The sequence below is a fragment of the Notamacropus eugenii genome, chromosome 2, assembly GCF_028372415.1.
Source record: "Notamacropus eugenii isolate mMacEug1 chromosome 2, mMacEug1.pri_v2, whole genome shotgun sequence".
Lineage (NCBI taxonomy): Eukaryota > Metazoa > Chordata > Mammalia > Diprotodontia > Macropodidae > Notamacropus > Notamacropus eugenii.
Genome location: NC_092873.1, coordinates 371,343,727 through 371,367,962, shown reverse-complemented (window position 1 = coordinate 371,367,962; position 24,236 = coordinate 371,343,727). Strand labels below are relative to the sequence as shown.

The 24,236-nt window shown below is 36.9% G+C and overlaps 1 protein-coding gene and 2 non-coding genes across 7 annotated transcripts in view; all 3 read left to right on the top strand.

The window, feature by feature from the left end:
- The window catches only part of TEX14 (testis expressed 14, intercellular bridge forming factor), a 143,717-nt gene that overhangs the window by 8,527 nt on the left and 110,954 nt on the right, over positions 1-24,236 (top strand). For all 5 annotated transcript variants that reach the window (XR_011975288.1, XM_072646846.1, XM_072646845.1 and 2 more), the window contains exon 2: positions 18,636-18,775. Coding sequence is in view for 4 of the 5 variants with exons in the window: in XM_072646846.1 (XP_072502947.1) it covers positions 18,636-18,775 (140 nt within the window). In the remaining variant the exon portion in view is untranslated. The remainder of the gene's footprint in view (positions 1-18,635; positions 18,776-24,236) is intronic.
- On the top strand, positions 11,171-11,339 carry LOC140530476 (U1 spliceosomal RNA). Its single transcript, XR_011975916.1, has one exon. It is a non-coding gene; the product is annotated as a U1 spliceosomal RNA (small nuclear RNA).
- On the top strand, positions 21,107-21,323 carry LOC140530481 (small nucleolar RNA U3). The gene has a single exon (XR_011975920.1). It is a non-coding gene; the product is annotated as a small nucleolar RNA U3 (small nucleolar RNA).

Sequence of the window (24,236 nt, the reverse complement as noted above, 5' to 3'; positions counted from 1 at the left end):
ATTTTCTTGTGTCACTCTTGTTTCTTTTCCCAATTTTTCCTATATCTCTTTTATTTGATTTTTCATTATGTTTGCATTTATTTTAAACTTAAATACAAAATAAAGAAAAAAAGCCATTGCCATGTACACAGCAGAATATGAGAGAATTCAATATAAAGCAATAAATTTGCATTTCAGAAAAAGCAATATAATAAATACTACACATTATTTTCAAAACTGTCCATCTTTTCTTTACTTTCTTGTATATTTTCTTTTGTCTTCTGCCTCCTACCCCCCCCCCCCAAGAAGACCACAGTTAAGCATGGATACTCACATACACACCGATATGCATAAACATACACATTTACATACATACTCAAACACATATCTGTAAGACTGCATTGTGCTTATTTCCACTTGTCATCTGTTTCTCTGTAGGTGGACAGCAATTTCCTTTATAAGTCCAAGTCCAATATTTTTCTAATTCTACCAGTTCGTCATTTTCTACATCACAACAATATTCTGATCCAATCACATTCTATCTGGGAGATAGTCTATGAGAGTTTTTCCCATTAATTCTTCTGCATTCCCTCTATTTTTGGCTAAATATACTTCAGTATTTCTCTCACCTTGTAATATTGTTTAAGGTCTAATGCTAATGAATTTAGTTCCTTCATATCTTTTTCCCCTGATTTCCTTGAAGTTCCTGACCCTTCGCTCTTCCAGATGAACCCTGATATTATTTCTTCTGACTCAGTAAGCTTTTTATTTTAGTAATTTAATTGGAGTGGTATTACATAAGTAGATTAGTTAGGTAAAATTGTCATTTTAAAAATTATATTAGCTTTACCTACCCATGCACAATAAATGTTATTTCAGTTATTAAGATCTAACTTTGTATAAAATATATTTTGTGTTTATATTTATATAGTTCCTGTGTCTGTTTTGGCAGGTATACTCTCATTTTTGGTACTGTCTAGTTATTTTATATGGTCCAAGACTATTGATTAATATGGCTGAAACATAGTGTAGCTTCCCTCTTTTTCTCTTTTGATTAAATCTGATTTTAGCTTTAACTTTGTTTCAGATTATGATTACTATCCCTGTTGTTTTTTTTTACATAATAAATTCTACTCCTGATCTTTATTTTATATTTGTGTGTATCTCTCATTCTTATTTGATTTTTTAAATCCTATATGAGCCCTTCCAGGAATTCTTTTTTGTGCCTGTGACCAATTCACATTTTTCTTTGAGGCTTTGCATGCAGCTTTTACATGCAGACTTCAGTGTCTTCTTCTGAATTTATGTCTTGTTTTATAGATGAGAAAACTGAGCCTGAGCAGGTTAAATAACTTATGTGACCCTTTTTTTGAAAAGGGAGGGGGAAGTTGGGGGCCAAGATGGTGGAGTAGAAGCAGAGACCTGCTAGAGCTCTCCCCCTAAACCCCTCAAAAAGCCTGTAAAAAATTACTCTAAATAAATTCTAGAGCAGAAGAATCCACAAAATGACAGATTGAAGCAAATTTCCAGCCCAAGACAATCTGGAAGATCGACTGGAAGGGTCCTTGCACCAGGCTGGGAGAGACTGCAGTTTGGTGTGGGTTATGCTAGTGCAGAGAGAGCTGGAGCAGGCCTTAGGGGACTGACTCACTGGCAACTGCTGCGGTTTCTTGACTTCTCAACCCACAAATGCTAAAGACAGCTTCAAAGGTCAGTGGGAAGGGACTCTCACCTGACTGAGAGGGGAGTGTGGTCCGACCCCAGCCCTAGTCCCAGGGTGACAGCAACCACTGCTGAAACAGAGGCTGCTTCTGGAGCCCTCCACTTAACAAAGAGCTCAAAAGTCAAGTAATTAGCTGGGAAAATGAGCAAACTGGGGAGAAAGAAACAGACTATACATTCTTACTTTTTGGTAAAGAGGTATTTTCTCACACCATTGATGACGAGGAAGATCAAAGCCTACAGCCAGAAGAAGACAACAAAACCAAAGCTCCTCCATCCAAAGTCTCAAAGAAAAATATGAATTGGTCTCAGGCCATGGAAAAGCTTAAAAAGGAATTTGAAAATCAAGTAAGAGAAGTAGAGGAAAAATTGGAAAGAGAAATGAGAGTGATTCAAGAAAATCATAAAAAACGAGTCAACAACTTGCTAAAAGAAACCCAAAAAAATGATGAAGAAAATGATACTTTTAAAATTAGACTAATCCAAATGGCAAAAGAGGTCCAAAAAGCCAATGAGGAGAAGAATGTCATAAAAAACAGAATGGGCCAAATGGAAAAAGAGGTCCAAAAGCTCACTGAAGAAAATAATTCTTTCAAAGTTAGAGTGGAGCAAATGGAAGCTAATGACTTTGTGAGAAATCAAGAAATTGTAAAACAAAACCAAAAGAATGAAAAAATAGAAGACATTGTGAAGTATCTCATTGGAAAAACAGCTGACCTGAGAAATGGATCCAGGAGAGATAATTTAAAAACTATTGAACTATCTGCTATGATCAGAAAAAGAACCTAGACATCATCTTTCAAGAAATTATCAAGAAAAACTGCCCTGATGTTCTAGAACCAGAGGGTAAAATAGAAATTGAAAGGATTCACTGATAACCTCCTGAAAGAGATCCCCAAATGAAAACTCCCAGGAATACATAGCCAAATTTCAGAGTTCCCAGGTCAAGGAGAACGTATTGCAAGTAGCCAGAAAGAAACAATTCAAGTATTGTGGAGGCACTGTTAGAATAACACAGTATTTAGCAGCTTCTGCATTAAAGGATCAGAGGGCTTAGAATATGATATTCCAGAGGACAGAAGGAGCTAGGATTATAACCACCTACCCAGCAATACTGAGTATAATATTTTAAGGAAAAAAAATGAATATTCAGTGAGATAGAGAACCTTCAAGCATTCTTGATTAAAAGACTAGAGTTAAATAGACAATTTGACTTTCAAATGGAAGAATGAAGAGAAGCATGAAAAGGTAAACAAGAAAGAGAAACCATAAGGGACTCATTAAAATTGAACTATTTACATTCCTACATGGAAAGATGATATTTGTAACTCATGAAACCTCTCTCAATATTAGGGTAGTTGGAGGGAATATGTGTGTGTGTGTGTATATGTATGCATGTGTATGTGTGTATAAATATATATATAGAGAGCGAGGCAGAGGGCACAGGATGAGCTGAATATGAAGGGATGATATCTAAAAAAGAAAATTAAGTGTTGAGAGGAATGTATTAGGAAGAGAAAGGGAGAGGAAGAGTGTAATAATCATCTCACATAAAAGAGATAAGAAAGAGCTTTTGCAGTGGAGGGGAAGAAGGGGAAGATGAGAGGGAATAAGTGAGTCTTACATTCGTTGAATTTGGCTTTAGGAAGGTATAACATACACACTCAATTGCGTATGGAAGTTTATCTTACCCTACAGGAAAGTAGGAGGGAAGGGGATGAAGGGGGGGAATAATAGAAGGGACAGGAGATTGGTAATTGGAAACAAACACTTTTGTAGAGGGACAGGTGGAAGGAGAGAATAGAATAAATGGAGGGTGGGAAGGATAAAGGGAAATATAGTCTTTCACAACATGACTTATAGAAGTGGTTTTCATGAATATGTCTGTATAACCTATATCAAATTGCTTGCCTCCCCAATGAGGGTGGATGGGGAGAGGGGAAGGGAGAAAATGTGGAACTCAGAGCTTTAAAAATGAATGTTAAAAATTGTTTTTACATACTACTAGGAAATAAGATATATAGGCAATATGTTATAGAAATCTCTCTTACCCTACAGGACAATAGAAGGGAAGGGGAAAAAGGACTGAGGGGATAGAAGGGAGGGAGAATTGGAGGAAAGTGTAATCCGAATACATGCTGTCCTGAGGTGGGGAGAGGGGGGAGATGGGGAGAAAATTTGAAATGCAAAATTTCATGTAAGTAAATGTTAAAAACTGAAAATAAATTAAAATTTAAAAATAAAAAGGGGGGTTCATTTTGGAAAATTTTAAGGTAGTCTGTCAAGTTCTAACCTAATATCTCAAGAGTACCAATTATCATGTGGTAGTAACAAAGATAAGATTTTAAACTCAGGCCCTCAGATTCCAATTCCAGTGCATTTTCCACTAAACTAAAATGCCTCTTCATACACACACACGTACATACAGACTTTCAGTGTCGGTAGGCTTGCTTGAATAGCTTAATATGCTTGATCAAACAAGTTAATATATATGAAGCACTTTTAGAACATGTTAAATAGCCACATCTTGCCTGGTTGCCTGTCAGTTTTCTCATTTGTGTCAACCTTGTAGGATATTAGCTGGGTCACCTTAGGGAAATTCTTTATTCTAGGCCTTTCATGATTCTTAATATGAAATGCCAGCAAAAGCTATCTCAAAGGATTGTTGTTAGATTGCAAAAGATAAGGTTTGTGGAAGTGTACTAGATAGATGTGACATATAGCTTCAGGCTTTCTCAAATCTGCTGGTTCCTTCCTGCAAACATGCTCTTCCCTATCCTAAAAATAATTTCTCTAGGCCCTACTGTACTTTTAAGCTGTCATTTTCTCAACTCCTTGTAATCTATCTTCAGTTCCCACCACTTTCCTGAAACTCCTGTTTTTAAAAATAGATTTTATTGATACCTTTTGTTTTTACATTTTCCAAATTTAGATTTCTTCCTGTATTGTACTCTCTCCCTTATCCCAGAGAATTAACCTTTATACATAAAAGTATTTCTCTAAAAGAAAGGAAAAGAGGTGAAGGACAAAATTTAATAAGACTGATCAACAACTTGAAAAATTCTAATGTTATATTCACACTTGTGAACCCCATCCTCTGCAGAGGAACAGGGGAGATGTTTTCTTACATCTTTTCTTTGGAGCCAAACATTTTTATTATTAATTATTATTTGTCTTACATTGTTTCCCTTCTCTTATTCTTGAATTCCAGCAGAAAATGGACTTTCCTCATTTTCATCCTGTCTTCCCTTGTCTTCATGCCTTTGCACTCTAGATTTTTCACTTCTTTCAAGGCCCAATTCAGGTGCTACCTTTTCACAACTTTCCCTATCCCCAAATTCAGTAATTGTCTACGGATTTCTTGTGAAACTCCCTCCTGTATTAGTTATTTATATACCTGTTTCTCCCCTCCACTACCACTTCCACTGTATATTCCTTTGGACCTTCTGTTATTATTATTCAAGGACACTTCTTAGTGTCAGGAACAGGACTGGAATCATGACCACTTTGGCCACACAAGAGCTTTTCATCAGGAATATCATCCTGTTTCCTACGTTTCATCCTCAAGCCTTCTCTTTCCAAGTTCTTATTTCTGTGGAGGGTACCATCATCCTCTTGATCACTCAGGCTCGTTAATCTCAGTGCCATCAACACAGTCATTAATTAAACACTATCTTCCAATTAAGAATTGTAGGTTTTAAGGGAAGCTTCCCCATTAAGGATGTAAACTCCTTGGGGAAGAGGACTATTTTAAAATTGTCACTGTATCTTCATTACTTAGCACATAGTACTTTACTAAATGTTTGTTGATTGATTGATAAGTATACCTAAAGAATATTGAAAGTGTAGCATATACTTAATAAATACTACACAGTAATAAATATTGTAATGTAATAAATATACTGCATGTCTAGAAACTGCATTTTCACAAAGGAATTTTACCCTAAGTTTTAGAAGAACTAGTTAGAACTAAAAAAGGGGGTAGAGTAGAAACAATGATAAGGTTTTACTTGTATTTACTTGAGGTAATGTTTAATATTGTTAGGTCCCTCCAAGGATCAGGAAATTTGAACTGAATTTGGTGGCTATGGCTATATCAAGATCTTACATTGTAAAGTATACAAGTTACTTTCTCCAAATCCCCCTGCTCTCTAACTACAACAGAAGGTGTCTATCCTTGTGTCTCTAGTGCAGGACACAGAATTTTGTTGTATTTCATTGAACTCTAATTGTGCTCAGTAGAGTTGTCACTTAGGACAACGGTCAGTCACCATGATTGGGAAGCCACCCAGTTTAGATGATATTTTGTTCTATAATAGTTTAAACAGCTGCAACTTGATGGATAAGGAGCTTTATTGCACATTTGGCAAACACAAAGTAGGAAGGAAGAAGCAATGGGAAGGACTTGTAACCCCCTAGAAGACTAAAAGCAACTAGAAAACCCATTCTGAAATTATGATTAAAAAGAGGTGCATACATTAAAATAAAATTTATTCTAACATCCATTGGGAAAGGAGTACTTTGGTAAATACACGTTTAAGAGGAAAGCCTTTCAAAAGTCTTTAAAATGATTTTTTGAAATTTGTTCTTTTTTCCACACACACACACAAATGTGGTCTTTCAAATGGTGCTTTTTTTTTTTAAATAGGTAAGAATGTGCTAAGTAGCTTGCATATGTGAGGCTATGGAGATGACTGGAACTTTTTTTTTTTTACAATGCTTTTTGATTTTTTTTTTACCTGATAGGGAAATACTGTGATGAAGAGGGTCATTTTTCGCTGAGGAGATTGTGTTGTTCATGTCTGGAATGCTCTCCCCTTTTTATTTCTGCTTCTTCTCTTTCCTGACTTTAAAGATTTGGTTCTAAACTTACTTTCTGTAGGAAGCCTTCCCTGGTCCCCTTTGATATTAGATCTTTTCCTCTTAGAATACCTTCTATTTACATGTGGTGTAACCCTAAAGTGGTTTTGAATGTTTTGAGTTGAAGAATGGACTTATGAGTTGAGTGAGCAAGGACTCAAGGATTATGTTGAGGTTAATGAGCCTGGGTAACCAAGAAGATGGTGGTGCCCTCTACAGAAATAGGAACTTGGAAAGATAAGGCTCAAGACTGAAAGATAGGAAGCATAATGAATTCTATTTTAGACATTGAATTCAGGATGTCCAAGAGACAACTGGTGATGGGAGACAAACTCAGGAGCCAGATTAAAACTGTCCTATAGATTTAGCAATCATGTGTATAGAGGTGATAATTAAATCCATGTAAGAGTTTAATGAGATCAATCACCAAGTGAAATAATTTAGAAAGGAGAAAAGTGAATGCGGAACAGACACCTGAGGGATACCCATGATTGGTAGGTTTGACCTGAATGAAGATCCATCAAAAGAGAATGAGATCAGACAGGAGAAAATAGAGCATTTATTGAGTGCTGCTAATGTGACAATTACTGTCTAAAGTGCTGGGGACACAAAAGAAACAACAAAACAAGATAGTCCCTAATCTCAAGGAGTTTACATTATGATAGGGGAAGACAAAATATAAAAGGGAGTTAATGGGAATGGTGGAACTTAGAAAAGAACTGAGGAGTGGAGAGATTGAAGGTCTCCACATGACAAATGATGATGTGAACTGTGAGGCCCTAGGAGGTCTGTTTTATGGCAGGTAGAAGCAAGTCAAAGTGTGATTTTAGGCAGGTACTGGCAATTTGAGGAGGGTCTCATCTGGACATAGCCTCTAATGAGAAAGGCCTGGAGACTTGGTTGCCAGGATCAGGGCTGACCCAGAAAAATTGAAGAGGAAGATATCCTTAGTAATTTGAGGGCAGGGGAAGGGTTGTTAGGGAAGGCTTCAACTTTCAACATTCAACTTCTAAGGAGTTGAAGCCTAAACTAAACCTTGAAGAAAGATAAAGATTCTGGTGCAGATGAATAGGGAATGACATTGCAGACAAGGTTGACAGCTTAAGCAAATTCATGGAGGCAGGAAGATGAAATATCAGTTAAATTGGGGGAATAATAATAGCCCAGTATGGTTAATAATAATTAACTAACATTGATATAGCACTTTGCAAAGCAACATATAGTAGATAGAGGGTAAGCTTTGGAGAAGACCTAGATAGATTGAAGGTCTACGTTTGATCCATACTGCCTGTGTTGTCACTTTCTCTCTTGGTAATCCTAGGCAACATTCTGAGAAAAGCTGCTGATATACATTGATGAAAAGAATTTCTAGCCTGAAAATTACCCACACTGATAAAGAGTGGACAATATCTTTAAAGTTTGCAGAGCACTTTACATCTTTCCTTCTTTTGAACCTCATGATAGCCCTTGGACTTAAGAACTACAGCTATTATTATCCTCATTTTATAGATAAAAGGAACATTAATAATAGCTGACAACAGCAGTTTATAAAATTTAAATCATTTAATACTAAGAAAATTGAGGCTGAGGTTAATTGACTTGCTCAGAGCCACACAGCTAGTTAATATCTGAAGTAGGATTTGAATCTGGGTCTTACTGAAACTGTCATAATTATCTGTCACTCCAGCAAAACTATGCCAGGCTATCTCCACAAAAAAAAAAAAAGGCACAAGGATGCATTTGCTGATTAGCTCTGCCAAAGAATAGGGGTAGAGTGAAGATAATCTACAATAAAACAGGGTGATCAGAAATGAAACTGAATAATTTCAGATCACAAAAAGTACTGACATATTTAGTTCTATGGAAAGATCTAGCCAGGTACCTAATATCTTAATACAAGGTGTACCTCTACTTCATCACAAGGTAAATTATGATGTCAGTTGTTCTGTGCTTTATAGTGGAATAATACCCTTTTATAATGGAATAGGAATATAGGGAATGTAAATGAAAAGACAGTAAGGCTATAGAATATGTATATCAAGAAGTAGCATGTAGGTTGATCAGGGCTCAGCTTTATGGGTGTTCTACGTCTCCAAAGTTCTAGTAGGTATCTAGAAGGTTGTACTCTGTCCTGTCCAGGGAGTCAGTTGCTCCTGAAAGAATAAGTTATTGGTGACCATGTGCAAACAGTGCTCAAAGTGTGAACGTGTAGGAGAGGTATCAAAATGAAAGTGCTGTATTTGTACTCTACAAAATCCTGTGGTTACTATTCACAGGAGATAGGTACTATATCCTATAGATAAGAAAACTGATAATCTGAGAGATTGCAGCTTGCTAGAATTTGAACTTGAGGTCATGTTATGGACAGTTCCTCACACCCCCTTCCGCCTCCCATTTTATCCACACTCACAAATTATGTGCCAGCCTTTGTAACATTTGGGAAAATTTCTGGGGTCAGTACATCTGGATCACCATGACCAGCTCAAAACTTCTAGAGGCCACTGGTTATGCTTACCTTAAGTTAAGTTTGCAGCTGTAATGACACATTCACTATCAAGATGGTAGCCAATTCTATTGCTGCATAGGGTTGAGAAACCAATATAGAAATGTCTTATCTAGAGAATATGAGGCTGATGAAATTTTCAGAAAGGGAACCTTCAGTAAATCAGCAATTGATTGATTATAGGGGGTTGTATCACTGAGGCAATATTCATAGCACCAGTGGGGACTATGAATATGTTTTTGAATGTGCTGGTGTAGTTCTGAATTGCAAAGTATAACAGATTCTCCACAAAGAAGGCAGAAGAAAAACATTTTTTCAGACACAGAAAGCCAAATCCCAACGCCAGAAAACCAAATCTGTCATAATAACCAAGAAGTCAATACATATTAGCACTGCAAAGGACAAAGCCATTCCCAAGCTTTCTCCAACCCCTCCCACCTTGCCTGCTGGGGCCTTCCCACAAACAAACACTCAGGAGCCTAGCTGTCTGCTTGCCTGTTTCTTCTCCTCCCTCCACTCTTAGCTGCTCTTGCCAACTTCCTCCCAGTTCTGCTCTACTCTTCCTGTTCTGCCTATTTGGTGCAAGCTCCTCTCACCGTATGTGACTTAGGCTTCCATGTGATTTAAGCAGGTCACATGGGCCTATTAATGGATGGGAAAGCTCTTCCCATTTAAATTACCATTATAGGGGTGTGGAGTAAGTAAATGAAGTAAGATTCCTTGGACTATAAAATAACTGTCCTTTTTGCTTCATACACAGCTGCCTGGAAGATGTTTCCTCAAGTCCTCCAACACTGTGGTAGCGTTTTATTCCCTTGGTGTGTTTAGCTATTCTGGAGTGTCTCCAGAGGTCAGTTTTTGTAGGAGTGACCATGAATTTAGTGTGGTAAATGTTCAAAGATGTTGGTGGCAGAGATGGTAGTAGGGAACAGAGAGAGGCCTGTCATATTTATCTTGTAGAATAGGTGCTATAGTCATAAAGGTGGCATTCCCAGGACTAAGGTTTATCCATTCTACATTGGATGTCCTGAGTCCATATGATTTTCCTAAAATAAAACAAACTCAGCTCTATGTTCTGTGGTAGGAAAAGGCTGTGCTCCTCTGTTGATATTTTATAACAAGAAGATAGATTTTGTGATTTTTAAATTTATTTTTGTATTTTTCAAGGAAATAAACATTTTAATAGAAAAAGTTATTGGTGTCTTGGGTGGACAGGTTAGTTGTGAGTTATCAGATCAGAATGTGGTACAATTTTAACAAAGATTCTTTCCTGGAAGAAAGGTTAAAATAAAGGCAATATAATCTGTTTCCTGTTTAGGGTTGCATATGTTTGGTAGAATTTTCTAAAATGAAGTGCCAAAACTGGAGCCCAAAGCTTTAGTCCTAGGGTTTACAGGATTGAATTCAGGCTCGAGAGCATTTTCACAAAAAATCTCACTAATTCATGCCTCCACCCAAGATTTTCACTAGGAACAACCTAAGTGGGTTTTTCAACGCCTCTACAGAAAATGGAAAAGGCCTCCCATTGAGGGTAATAATACAAGACAGATTTTAGTTAATTTTACAAAAAGTGCAAAAATAATGGTTCTTTAGAGATATCAGATAGAAGAGCACTGGTTGGAGTCTGCTCTTTCCTTTTTTTCTGTGCGTGAGGAAATTTTTGAAATGAAGTTTCCTTAGAGGATATAATGACTTTGGCCTTTGTTGGAATGTTCATGAGAATTGAACAAAATGACTCCCCTAAGAAAGTGGTTTATGAGGTGTGAAGGCCATGCCAAAGGGAGGGAACATATCTCATCCTGCAGACTAGGGGCAGCAGGGGCTGACCAGCCAACTACTGGAGGCAGAACAAGCTCCTGACATTGCATGATGTTGAAAGGGAGGCTGGTAATATGTAAAACAGATGTCTCTAGTTCTCTGTGGGAAAGACTCAGGAAGCGTATGTTGTGGGGTGGGGTGGTGAAATCTATGAAACCACAACATTTGAATATTATTCATAGTATTTATACTATGTATAAGTAAAACTTTTCAGATTTTGGGAAGGTGTGATCATGGATGTAAACTGATTTGCTTGTGAAGGGTTGATGTGTGTGGTTATTGTAATTCATACTTAGCTGACAGGGGAGATGCCTTGGTCATGAAGGTAGTTTTCCCAGGGTGAGGTTTATCCATTGGATAGTTTACATGAGTTAACTCCTGTGATTTCTCAAATGTGGGAAACTAGACTGCATAATTTGTGTTAGTAGTGGGGGGACCATGTTTGCATTTTCTTCTAATCTTGTAACAAAAAATAGATCTTGTTATGAAGTTTCTGTAAACATTTAACTGTCAGACTCTTTGGGGCTATAAGTAACCCTTTGTGTTAAAAAATTATTCCAGTCAAACTGCCCCTCCTGCACCTACAAAGTATTCCCCCATAAAGTTTTAACAGTTTGTTGCTTCAGTAGTCAATAAATATAGCAATCTAATGTTTGATAAACTCAAGGACCCCAGTTTCTGGGATAAGAACTCACTATTTGACAAAAATTGCTGGGAAAACAGGATAACATAACAGTGTGGTGGAAACTGGGCATACACCAATGCCTGACACCATACACAAGAATAAAGTCCAAATGGGTATATGATCTAGGTATAAAGATTGATACTATAAACAAATTAATGGAGCAAGGAACAGTGTGTCAGATTTATGGAGAATGGAGAAATTTTTGACTAAGCAAGAGATAGAAAACATTATGAAGTGCAAAGTGGATAATTTTGATTACATTAAATTGAAAAGTTTTTGCACAAACAAACCCAATACAACCAAGATTAGGAGGGAAGCAGAAAACTGGGAAAAAAATTTTGCAACTAGTGCCTGTGATAAAGGCCTCATTTCTAAAATGTATAGAGAACTGAGTCAAATGTACAAGAATACAAGTCATTCCCCAATTGATAAATGGCCAAAGGATATGGACAGGCAGTTTTCAGAGGAAGAAATAAAAGCTATCTATAGTCATGTGAAAAAATGCTCTAAATTGCTGTTGATTGGAAAGATGCAAATCAGAACAACTCTGAGGTACCACATCATGCCTGTCAGATTGGCTTACATGACGAAACAGGAAGATGATAAACACTGGCGATGTGGGAGAGTTGGAACACTAATTCATTGTTGGTGGAACTGTGAGCTGATCCAACCATTCTGGAGAGCAATTTGGAACTATGCTACAAAAATGTGCATACCCTTTGACCCAGCAATATTGCCTTTAGGACTGTATCCCAAAGACATCAGAAAAATGGGGAAGGGTCCCACATGTACAAAAAATATTTACAGCAAATCTCTTTGTGGTGGCCAAGAACTGGAAATAGAGGGGACGTCCATCAATTGGGGAATGGCTAAACATGTTGTGGTATGTGAATGTAGTGAAATACTGTTGTACTATAAGAAATAATGAACAGGAGGACTTCAGAGAGGCCTGGAAAGACTTATATGAACTGATGCTGAGTGAAAGGAGCAGAACCAGGAGAACTTTGTACACAGCAACAACCATAGTGAGAGGAATTTTTCTGGTAGACTTAGTCCTTCATAGCAATGCAAGGACCTAAAAAATTCCCAGTGGACTTTTGAGGCAAAACGCCTTCCACATCCAGAGAAAGAACTATGGAATTGGATTGCAGAATGAAGTAGACCATTTTCTTTTGTGTAATGTTTTTTTTTTTTTTCTGTGATTTCTCCCATTCATTTTAATTCTTCTATTCAGCATGACTATGGTGAAATTGTATTTAATAGGAATGTATATGTAGAACCTATATAAGATTGCAAGCTGTCTTGGGAAGGGAGTGGGGAGAGAGGAGGGAGGGAGGGGAAAAAAAATCTAAGATACATGGAAGTAATTATAGAACACTGAAAACAAATAAAGTAATTATTAAGAAAAAACAGTTTGTTGCTTGTTAACAGAAAGAATTATTTAGCCTTAAGTTTTCTTATTTGACTGAAACTTTATTGCCTTCTCAATATTTAGTTGTATGTTGTTGAGTCATTGTTCTTTTGTCTTTGTCTTGTCTCTATATCATTTCGTTAGCAAATTTTCCTATGTTTCTGTGACATCTTCATGTTTGTACTCCTTTATAGTCCAATAATGCAATCTGCCCCATTCATATGTGATAATTTGTTCAGCTTCTCCCCAATTATCAAATCCTTTTTGTTTCCAGGTTCTTCTTATTATAAATTGTTGCTATATACAGTTTTGTGCACATAGATTTTTTCTTGTTATACTTTTTAGGATATGGTCCTAGCAGTTAAAGGCTGTGAACATGTTAGTATTGTTTCTTGTATAATTCCATATTATTTTCCAGAATGGATTTTGAACATCTCACAGCTTTACCCCTCCAACAATGAGTTTTCCACCTTTGCCTTCCTGATGAGAAAAGGGTTACCTCGAGGCTTTAAAATTTTTTATTTTTCTTTTCATTAGTGAACTAACTTTATTTAGCATTTCTTTGATTTTTATTTAGTAGTTCACAAGAAGTAATCAGACCCTCTTATCCCATTTCTGCCTTATTTAACAGTAATACTTTCTAAATGGGTGCTTTTGTGCTGAAGCCAGAGTTCCTCACAGGAGAAATAAAAGATGCGCAGAATTTGTTTGTATCCTTATGAGATTTATTTAAGGATATTCTCTTATAACAAACCAAAATTTGAGGTGGGGGGTGGGAAGATGCTTTGGTTCTTCTAGCATGAGTCCAACTTTGGACCTGCAGGTGACTTGGTCATGTATGGCAAGAGACTACAGAATCAAATCATTTTGGGGGAGTTGCAATGTCCACCTAAGAATCTGCAGTTTTCCCTTTACATATTGGAAAGGTCTCATCTCTGGTGATGCCATTGATGTTTCACCAGTTTTTCCTCAGTGCTATAGGGATTTGGGGGCAGTGATTGATGGGCAAAAAGGGTGTTATGTGTCCTAAATTCCCAGATGTATGCTTTGAGATTAGTATCTTTGAACAAAGTAATGGAGAACAGTTGAAGGGAGAAAAGACTGTTTGGGAAAGAGTCTGACTCTTTTTAGCCAACTACGCAGATTTTGGGGCTTGCTCTTAATGATTTTAACTGAGAAGATTTCTCAGAACATATGGGCTTACCCTTTACCCTGATGACCATTATTAGCTCATTAGGAATTTGGATTAGAGGCTTCATGGATGAGGGAATCAAGGTTAATTAAAAGCAAAACAAAAAATAAAGCTGCCATTGTTCATCATTTCCTGAATTTCTTATTTAACCCTTAACTAAACCAGTCTGCAGACTCTGATATTTATAGGTTCAGTAAATAGGTTAATATTCACTCATGGATGATTTTATTCAGTACTTCCTATATTGCAGTGTTATGCAGATGGCATTAAACAAACAGTTTCTGGGGGCTTTTAGCAGTTAGTAATTCTGAAACTTTTTCAGTTTTATTTATTACCGATATCTTCTTCTTTTGAAAACTATTTCTTCTTATTCTCTGATCACCTTTCTTTAGTGGGAATGATAGATTAAGTTTTAAAATGTTTCTCAAATTTCCTTTATTGTCTGTTCTTTTTATTCTAATAAAAATTAGTGTTCCCTAATAATTACTTTAGGACAGGGGTGAGGAACCTGCAGCCTCAAGGTCACATGTGGCCCTCTAGGTCCTCAAATACAGTCCTTTTACTGAATCCGAACTTCACAGAACAGTGAGTTTGGATTCAGTCAAAGGGCTGCACTTGAGGACTATGTGGCCTCAGGGCTGAAGGTTTCCTACCTCTGCCTTAGGATATACTAGACCTATGGTTGAAAAGCTTTTTTTAAAAAAAATCTTTACTTTTCACTATTGATTAGAGAGATGCAAATCAAAACAACTCTGAGGTACCACATCATACCTGTCAGGTTAGCTAACATGACAAAACAGGAAGATGATAAAGGTTGGAGAAGATAAGGGAGAGTTGGAACACTAATTCGTTGCTGGTGGAGCTGTGAGCTGATCCAACCATTCTGGAGAACAATTTGGAACTATGCCCAAAGAGCTACAAAAATATGCATACCCTTTGACCCAGCAATATGATTTCTAGGGCTGTGTTCCAAAGAGATCATAAAAATGGGGAAAGGACCCACATGTACAAAAAATATTTATAGCAGCTCTTTTTGTGGTGGCCAAGAACTGGAAGGGGAATGGTTGAACAAATTGTGGTATATGAAATAATGAACAGGTGGACTTCAGAAAAACCTGGAAAGACTTATTTGAACTGATCCTGAGTGAAATGAGCAGAAGCAGGAGAACATTATACATAGTAGCAACAGCAGTGTGCAAGGACTGTTTCCAGTAGACTTAGCCCTTCAAAGCTATGCAAGGATCTAAAACATTTCCAAAGGACTCGATGCAAAATGCCATCCACCTCCAAAGAAAGAACTATAGAATTGAATGTAAAATGAAGCAGACAGTTTTTTGTTTTGATTTGGTTTTTCTCATGGTTTCTTCCATCCATTTTAATTCTTCTATGCAACATGACTAATGTGAAAATGTGTTTAATAAGTAAGTAAGAGTGCATGCTGTCTTGGGGAGGGAGAAGGAAGAGAGGGAGAGAAAATTTAAAGCAGAAGTGATTGTTAAGAACTGAAAACAAACAATAAAAAATATATTTATTTTTAAAAAAATTCTGATCTTAACAGATATCAAATAAGATTATTTCCATACACAAAGCAAAACAGAAAAAAAGAATTGCACATGCAGCTGCAAATCTTTACCACTTACCGCTTTCTTCTCCCTCCAGGTAAATGAGGTAACATTCTTTTCAAAGGTGTTAAGCTTGTTTTCTTTTGACCTTCTGTGCATTTTTAAATGCATCAATGACCATCTTTTCATGTTTTTTAAGATGTTATTAATTTATTTCTAGCCCTCTTTTCCCATATAACTTCCTCCCTAACCCCCCCCCCCCCCCCGCCCCAGTTGAAAGAAAGAAAAGGTAAGTCTGGGTCACAAGTCATCATCACATAATTAGGCAAAACAATCTCCACTTTGGCCATACCTGAAAACATAAACTTCATTTTGTACTTTGAGTTCATCATCCCACTACCAGGATGTGGATAGCATGTTTTATCATCTATTGTCTGGAATCATGTAATGATTAATCATCACATTAAGAGATCTTAAAAACAACTAAAAGTTGTTTTTCTTTACAGTTTTGTTATTATTGTATAAATTGTTCTTCAGGATACTACATTCTGCATCAGTTCATGGAAGTCTCGTTAGGTTTCTCTGAGAGCGTCCTTTTTTTCATTTCTCATGTCAGCAGTATTCTGTTATGTTCATATTTTGCCCAACAATCACACAGTTGTTGGGTTTCCAGTTTTTTGCTACTATAAAAAATAATTGCTATAAATATTTTTTTACATGTGGGTCATGTTGCCCTTTTTTACAACTCTTTGGAGTGTAGGCCTAGTAGTAGTATTTCTGGCTCAAAAGTTTAGTGAGTTTTTGATTATAGAACCAAATTGCTTCCCAGAATGTCTGGACAATTTTACAACTCTATTAATAGTACTTTAGTGATTTTATTTTCCTACAAACCATCCAACAATGATCACTTTTCCTTTTTATCTTCTTTGCCAATCTGATGGGAATGAGGTGGGATCTTAGAGTTGCTTTAATATGTGTTTCTCTATTAGTGATTTAGAACACTTGAAAATATCTGTTGATAGCTTGAATTTCTTTCTTGGAGAAATAACTGTTCATATCCTTTCACCATTTATCATTTGGGGAATATCTCATAAGTCAGTTCCTTATATGTCTTTGAAGTGAAACCTTTATCAGAGAAACTTGCTGCAAAGTTCTTACCCCCACAGTTTACTGTTTTGTTCTCATTTTAAATGCAGTAATTTTGTTTGCACAAAACCTTTTTGATTTTACATAATCAACATTGTCTGTTTTGTTTCTTGTGATCCTCTCTGCCGCTTATATAGTCACAAATTCTACCCCCATCCATAGTTATGATAACTACCCTTCCTTTCTCCTCTAATGGGTTTGTGATGTGATTTTTTTTTTATCTCTTAAGTACTGTATCCATTTGGAACTTACCTTGGCATGTGGTATGATATTGATCTAAAAGTGATTTCTGCCATACTGCTTCTCTTCTTTAGTGTCCTGATAATGTGAGACATTAAGTTCTATCCTCTTTTCTTCTTTTCTCTTTTAAAACTGTTAGAACAAAACCATTCCCAGACCTCTGTCTTGTTTAACTCGTTCTATGAACCTTGATGACAATTATAGTCCTTTACAATTGCTTCAGTAGATTTTTTAAAAATATTTCCTTGGTAATTTGGTTTGTATTTTGAAGTTTCTACTTAGCTCTGGGTCTTTTCATCAGAAATGCTTGTAAGTCTTATGTTACAGTAAAGGCCCATTTGTCCCCTATAGGATTACACTCAGGTACATAATCCTTGGTTTTAAAAAGCTTTATCTTTGCCCTTTGGAATATTACATTCTGAGCTCTCCTTTCCTTTGCAGTGGTAGCTACCATGTCTTATATGAAACTAACTTTGGTGCCTTGGTACTTGAACTCTGGGATTCAGTCCCTCTCTGCACCAGAAAAGCTTTCTCAGAGTCAGAGGGAAGGAAATATAGTCTTTCCCATGTTTTCCCCTCTTCTCCATCTTCACATGGAAGGCTGTGTAAGTCCATACAGAATCTGTGACACAGCTGTAGGTTCATCCCTATCTTGAACTCTCGGCCATGGTACGCAGCTGCAGGCCTCAGCCCTTATCTTCACCCTAGAAAGTTTCTTTGAGCCTTCCTGGTTAGACCCCTTCCCTGGTACCCTTAGCACTTTTTTATCTCTTCAGTTTCAACTTGGACTGGAAAAGGAGACCCATTGTAGTTTCTCTTTGGATTTACCAGTGACGCTTAGTCTGGTATCCTTTTTCCTCTGTCTGTGAATTATGTGTGAGAGCTAGACCATATTTTCTTTCCCCTGCTATTTTTGTCATATTTTGATCGCAGCCTGTTAGTTTTACTTAGGTGTCTAACCCCAAATTATGGTTTCCTATTTTATTTGCAGATACTTAAGCCTTATTTCAGCACTTCAAAAGTGACCACTTCACCTTACTTATTTGATGAGCTTCTAGAATATGGCTAGGTGGCTTTCCCAGAACTTTGTTTGATTTTCTCAGTATCTGTTTAATACTGGAAGCCTTTCAAATCTTTGTAGGACTTGGCAGAGCATTAGAGAATCCAGGATCAATTTCATGCCATAATGAGGTATCAGAAAGGACGTTAGTGGAAAAATTAAGTGGAAAATTAAGTACTCTTCATTTTCTAGTCCTTCAATTTATGGAATTATGTCTTTTTATAATGAGAAGTTTTTTATTTCACCTAATATTTTTTTATTTTATTGCTATATTTGCCTTTTATAGCTTCTAAAATTTTTATAGTATGATCTTTAACATTCAGGCTTTTGTCCTAATATTAAATTAAGGGAAAGACTTGTCATTAATAAATTGAGTAATTTGACTCATTCTATTCCTGATATATTCTCATTAGTTTTTTTAAAATTTTGTTTCTTTCATGTGTGTATGTGAGAACAGGATGTCACGAGCTGTTCAGCTTTCAATTCCCTGTCCTGTACAGCTTGGTTCATTAAGGAATGAGTCTCTGGAAGCTCAGAGGTTCCATGAATATGTCAAACAAGGAAACTATGTTAAAGTGAAAAAAATTCTGAAGAAAGGTAAGCACAATATAGAGATGTTAATAAATAAGATTCAGAATATCAGTAGATAGATAAAATTATGGAAGCAAAATCAGAGACAGTGTACTATGAAGTTTCTTGGGAAGTCCTGAACTGGAAACCTTTATAAAATGTGGTTGTAGATATATTTTTTTAGACTACCAAATCTATATTATTCAAATAGAGGTTTTAAGGGACATGCTATGAATTGTTTTTAAACAAAGCTTTGCCAAGTATGGCAAGCCTGTATCAAGTGATGATGGGCCCCTCAGGTCTTCAGTCTCTTCATTTGTAAAATGAGGGAGATGGATTAGATGACTTCTGAGGTCCGCATCAATCCTGAAAATATGATTTATTTCATTTTTGAAATCAGTTGAAAATGACATGCAGAACTAAATCATACTGCAGTTGATTCCCAAGGCATTTTATTTCTAATATAGTGTTCTCTGGTATATTAGAAGATTTGTGGTGATGTAAAAGTGTTTTAAAATCATGAAGATAATAAAACATGTATGTAGTGATATATTGTGACATTTCACCCACTTTGTTCATTGGAGAAAAATGATCAGTGACTCGATGTCATTTGGGGTTAGGGCACTTTCACGTAACTATTTGTTATTAATAATGGTTCTTTTCCCTGGAGGAAAAGAAAACCAAACACAAAACACAAAGTGAATTACTACTTTCCTTTAACTTTGGGAAAAAAGATTGATTTCTTTTTTCTTTTTATAAGTAGTATGGTTTAATAGATGAGAATATAGGATTTAGAGTTGGGAAGACCTGGGTTCATATTCCACTTCTGATCTTTATTAACTTTATAATTTAAGCTATAATTTCTCTATAAGGAATCCCTGTAATTTCCAGGTTTAGTTTTCTTAGTCTTCCTGAAGATCAATGATGATTAACAGTGATTAACTAAAAATTTCCTTCAGACAGAGGTGTGAAAAGCATGAAGAATTAGAATCGTCAACAAGCATTTTTTAAGCTTTTATTACGTGCCAGACATTGTGCTAAGTATACAAAAACAAAAGTGAAAAGATTAGAACATAATTTGGTAAGGAAGGAAATAGCAACTAGGGAATCAGAAAATGCTTGGTGGAAAAGGTAGCACTTGACCTGAGCCTTAAAAAAAGCTAGGAATTCTAATATGTGTAGGTGAGGAGGGAATTCATTTGAGGCATGAGAGTAACTGTAACAAACGAAAAATTCAAAAGACATAGTTTCTGGGTATTTAATAATCAATTTTCTTAATTATGAATAGTAGGTAATTAACAAAATGATAGTCATCTGGCTTTCTCTCCTAAACCAGAGATGAATCAGGGAGGCCAACATTTTATAGGCCCTTGGACGAGTGGGTGTTCCTGACCGAACTCACCTCTGATTGGTTAACAATTAATGAGAAAAAATATTATGATATGAGGTGGGCAGATTCTAAGGAGGGGCTGGGGGGTGGGGTGGGACCTGACTTTATGTTACACTTACTCCTATGTACCCAGACCTCCCCTCCACCTTGGGCAGTCTAGACAAAGGAATCTACCTCCACCCAAGCATGCCTGAGTAGAACACAGTAGGCCAGAATTCACCTAGATCAGATTCTCTTGGTAAGGTTTGGTAGTTGGGTGGGTCCCACCCGAGTATGTAACCTGAGGTTTAGGGCAATCTCATCTATCAGCAGAGATTGGCTCTGTAACCTACAGGGGGTTATTTCTGAAAATAGAAAGGGAAAACCTTAATCTCAATAATTAGTTACTAATATGAGAGAAATCCTCTCATCAGCTAGTGCAGAGCATGGAGATGAGAGATGGGGTGCCAGGTGTGGGAAACAATATAAAAAGTCTAGTTTGGAGTGAATGAAAAGGAATGTGGAATAAGGCTGGAAAGGTAGGATAAGTCCAGATTGTGAAGGGCTTTAAACACTAAACAGTGTGTCTGTACTCAAGGATATAGGGGTCCTCGGATTTAGAGCTAGAAGCCTGGACTAGGCAGGGCCCTAGAGCGACCATTCAGTGACAAAGCCTGCTTTTCTCTGCCGAACAGCGCGAGAACTCGAAGGCCGGCCTCCCTTTGTCTGTTGTTCCGGGTTGAAAAGCAGCTTCCGCGCGTGATTGGCTGTCGGGAGGCAGTATGCTAATGAGCACTCGGGAGGCTTTCGGGGTCCCGAACCGCGTCCGGCTGGGGGGACGAGCTGTGTGGGGCTTGCGCGTTGGCGTGCTTGTTCGGGGAGACGCGGCGCTTCGCTTTGGGGTGGAAACGGGGAGGGTATGGAAAAGTCGCCGTGAGGTAACAGTGTGCGGGGTGTGCTGTGTCGGGCGCGTCGGGAGAGCGCTGGTTAAGACTATACTTTCAGGGATCATTTCTATAGTATGTTACTAGAGAATTGTGGCTGAAAGTGTATCACGGAGGTGACCACGAGGAGGAGCTGTAGCGTTCTCTTCTGAGCGTGAAGCCGGTTTGTGACGCTGCTTGTGGGCAGTTGTTACTTACCATTGATGATCGTTCTTCCTTTCCTTCGGGAAGGGTGAGAGGAAGAGAACGCAGGCTGAGTGGCTCTCCTATTTATTTTTTTCGTTTGAGAAGAAGAAAAATGTTTAGCTTTTTTTTTTTTTTTGTGGGTTGGTTCGGTTTATGTAAGTTTTTCATTAGGTGTTGGAATTTGCGGTCATTTTTTACGTTAGGCATTTGGAGATTTTTGGATTTTTTTTTTGTTCTGATTTTGTTTTGCATCGTCATTGGTTTGATTTTCTTTTCCACAGAGATTTTGGTATTTTTGTTTGTCCTATGTCGTTAGTTATGTGTGTGGTGTAGTGTTAAGTGTTTGTATATGCCTTTCCAAATTATTCTAAAGGCGTTTAGTGCATTTTATCATTCTGTTAAGTGGCCATGTCTCATTATATTTTCCCTTGTTTTTACTAATATATAGTAGTAGTAGTATATAGAATTTAGTGTAGTTGTATATAGAATTGCAGTTTAATTTTGTAGCTATGTTTTGTATCCTGCTATTTATTGTTGAGTGGCGTCTGACTTTTACTGACCCCGTTTAGGGATTTTCTTGGTAAAGATATCTTAATGGTTTGCTGTTTGCTTCTCCAACTCATTTTACAGTTGAGAAAGTGAGGCAAACTGTTAAATGACTTGGCTAGGATGATGCAGCTACTCAGTGTCTGAGGCTGTAGTTAAACTTAGGAAGTAAAATCTTCCTGGTTCCAAGGCCCGTACTGTGCCATCTAGCTGCCCTTTAGATTCTTTAGTATATTTTCCTTTAAAACTATCATGTTATTTATAAAAATAGTTTGCTTCCTCTTTGCCAATGCATATTCCCTTAAGTTTTTTCTAATTTTGCTACTGTTGTTAGAATTCCCAGTAATAATAGTGATGTTGAGCATTCTTTTTTTGATTCCTGTTATGTTTAGGAAAACTACACTGGTAAAGTGTACCAGTTTAGGAACACTACCAGTGTTCCTTCCTTATAAATAATGCTAGTTCTTGGTTTGAGAAGTCTTGAAAAGCGTGTAAAATCACTTAGAAAAGTTTGAAAAGGTAAAGCTTTTAGTCCAAAGCCAAACTTTTAACAAAACTATGTTCTAGGTAACATCAAGGTATATACATTCTTGTTTCATTCAGGACCTCACTCCATTTATTCTTTCTTTCTCTTTCATATTCAGCATCACACTAGTTTCTGTTTACCTGAACAGATGCTCTTGAATCCCCAGATGTTTATACTTAATTTACTTCACTCTCCACCTACACAAAATGTTTTCCCCATTTTTCTCCTCTTCTTCCATCCAAATTTATTGTCTCCATGGTTTCAGAAATACATTAACTCAATTTCAAGATCTTAGTCCCTTGGATAATTTCAGATTAATTGTAGGACTCTGTTCTTGGATGTTTTAATGTCATCTTTTCTTTGGTATCACCCACATTTTAGCAAATATAGAACACACAGTTTTATTTTACATTGAATCACAGTGCTTAAATCTTGAAAGAATCATAGAGATCTTTTAGCTCAACCCTTTCATTTTGCAGATGAAGAAATTAAAGTGTAGAAATGGAATTGATTTATAGAGTCACACAACTACTAAGCGACAAAGTCAGGATTTGAACCTAGGTGTGATAAGTTTTTTCACTTTAAACATGGTACTCATTCTACAATAGTAAGATTTATTAACTTCTTCTTTCTGTTTCTTTTGTCTTGCCTACTCTTCACATACTTTAAAAATCTTATTGGGTTTGCTTGTACTTTACCTTTAAAGCAAATGCTTTAAAAAACAGAAAGTTAAAAGATTATACTGCTTCTCCTGATTTCAGCCTAGCATTGGGCTCCTTTTTAGAAAAAAGCAAGAACATGATGTAATTCCCTGTTACAGGGATTTATTTGTATGTTGCTGAGCTTTACTTCATTGAAGAAGCAATATGATTCCTTATATCCTTGGATTTTTGTCTTTGGTTACCTATTTTTATTTGGAAAGGGATCATTGTGGAGTGTGGTAAATGAATTTTAGAGAAGAACAGACTAACTTGTGGACTGAAGGTTTATGGCATTTTCATCTGATCGTAGAGACTGACAAACTTACTTAAAACTATACTTTTCTGATCTTGAGGAATGGTTGCTGAGCTCCCAGGACTGTTGGTATATTGTACCTACTCCTTGTTCTGTACTTTGTATCCAGGTGTGCAATTTGAATTGGTTTCAGTGCTGAAGAACTGGGCCTCTAATGAAGTGGGTGCTGGGCTCCTTTTATTTCCACATATTTTGGTTCATTTTTGATGTCCATTCACCTTCCTTCCCTTGGGGTAGAAAAGGTACTCAGTGTACAATAAAATCAGGTAAAGGGCTAGTAATTTATTCCTACACACAAAAATACTAAAAGTAAGATTCAAAACATGGATGTACCAGGATGCTAGGATGCTGATACTTTTGCTTCCTCAGAACAAAATAGTTTGTAGAACTGCTGATTAAGCATTTTGTAGTTTTACCTTGGATCAACACTGTACATCTGCTAATATAGTGGTCAGGCACAGAGCAAGCTTTTCCCCCACCATCCTCTTCCAAAGTGCTGAAGTAGGTGCTAGGTATTCCTCCCCTGTCACCAGCCTGTTCAAGCTCCAGCTGCTGCCATCCATCATTTATCTCACTGAACTCAAGCCTTCATGGCTTCCTTGATTCACAAACTCACCTTCAAGTCCCGTCATGTCCCTCTCAGGATAAGTAATTGTTCATCTGTGATCAGGAAAGAACAAATACAAAAGAAGCAGCCCCAAACCCAGGCTTAAACTTGCCTAAGTAGAGCATTTGCTTTAGATGACATGGTGCCAGGGTGGGAAATAGAGTTAGAATCCCTCCTTCCAACTCAACTCTCAAATCAATTCTGACATAATTTGAAGCTGGAAAGGAAAAGAGAGGAAGATGGGGGTACTTCAGCCCTTTTGTACATCTTACAAATCCATTTTCTTTTTCACCTCT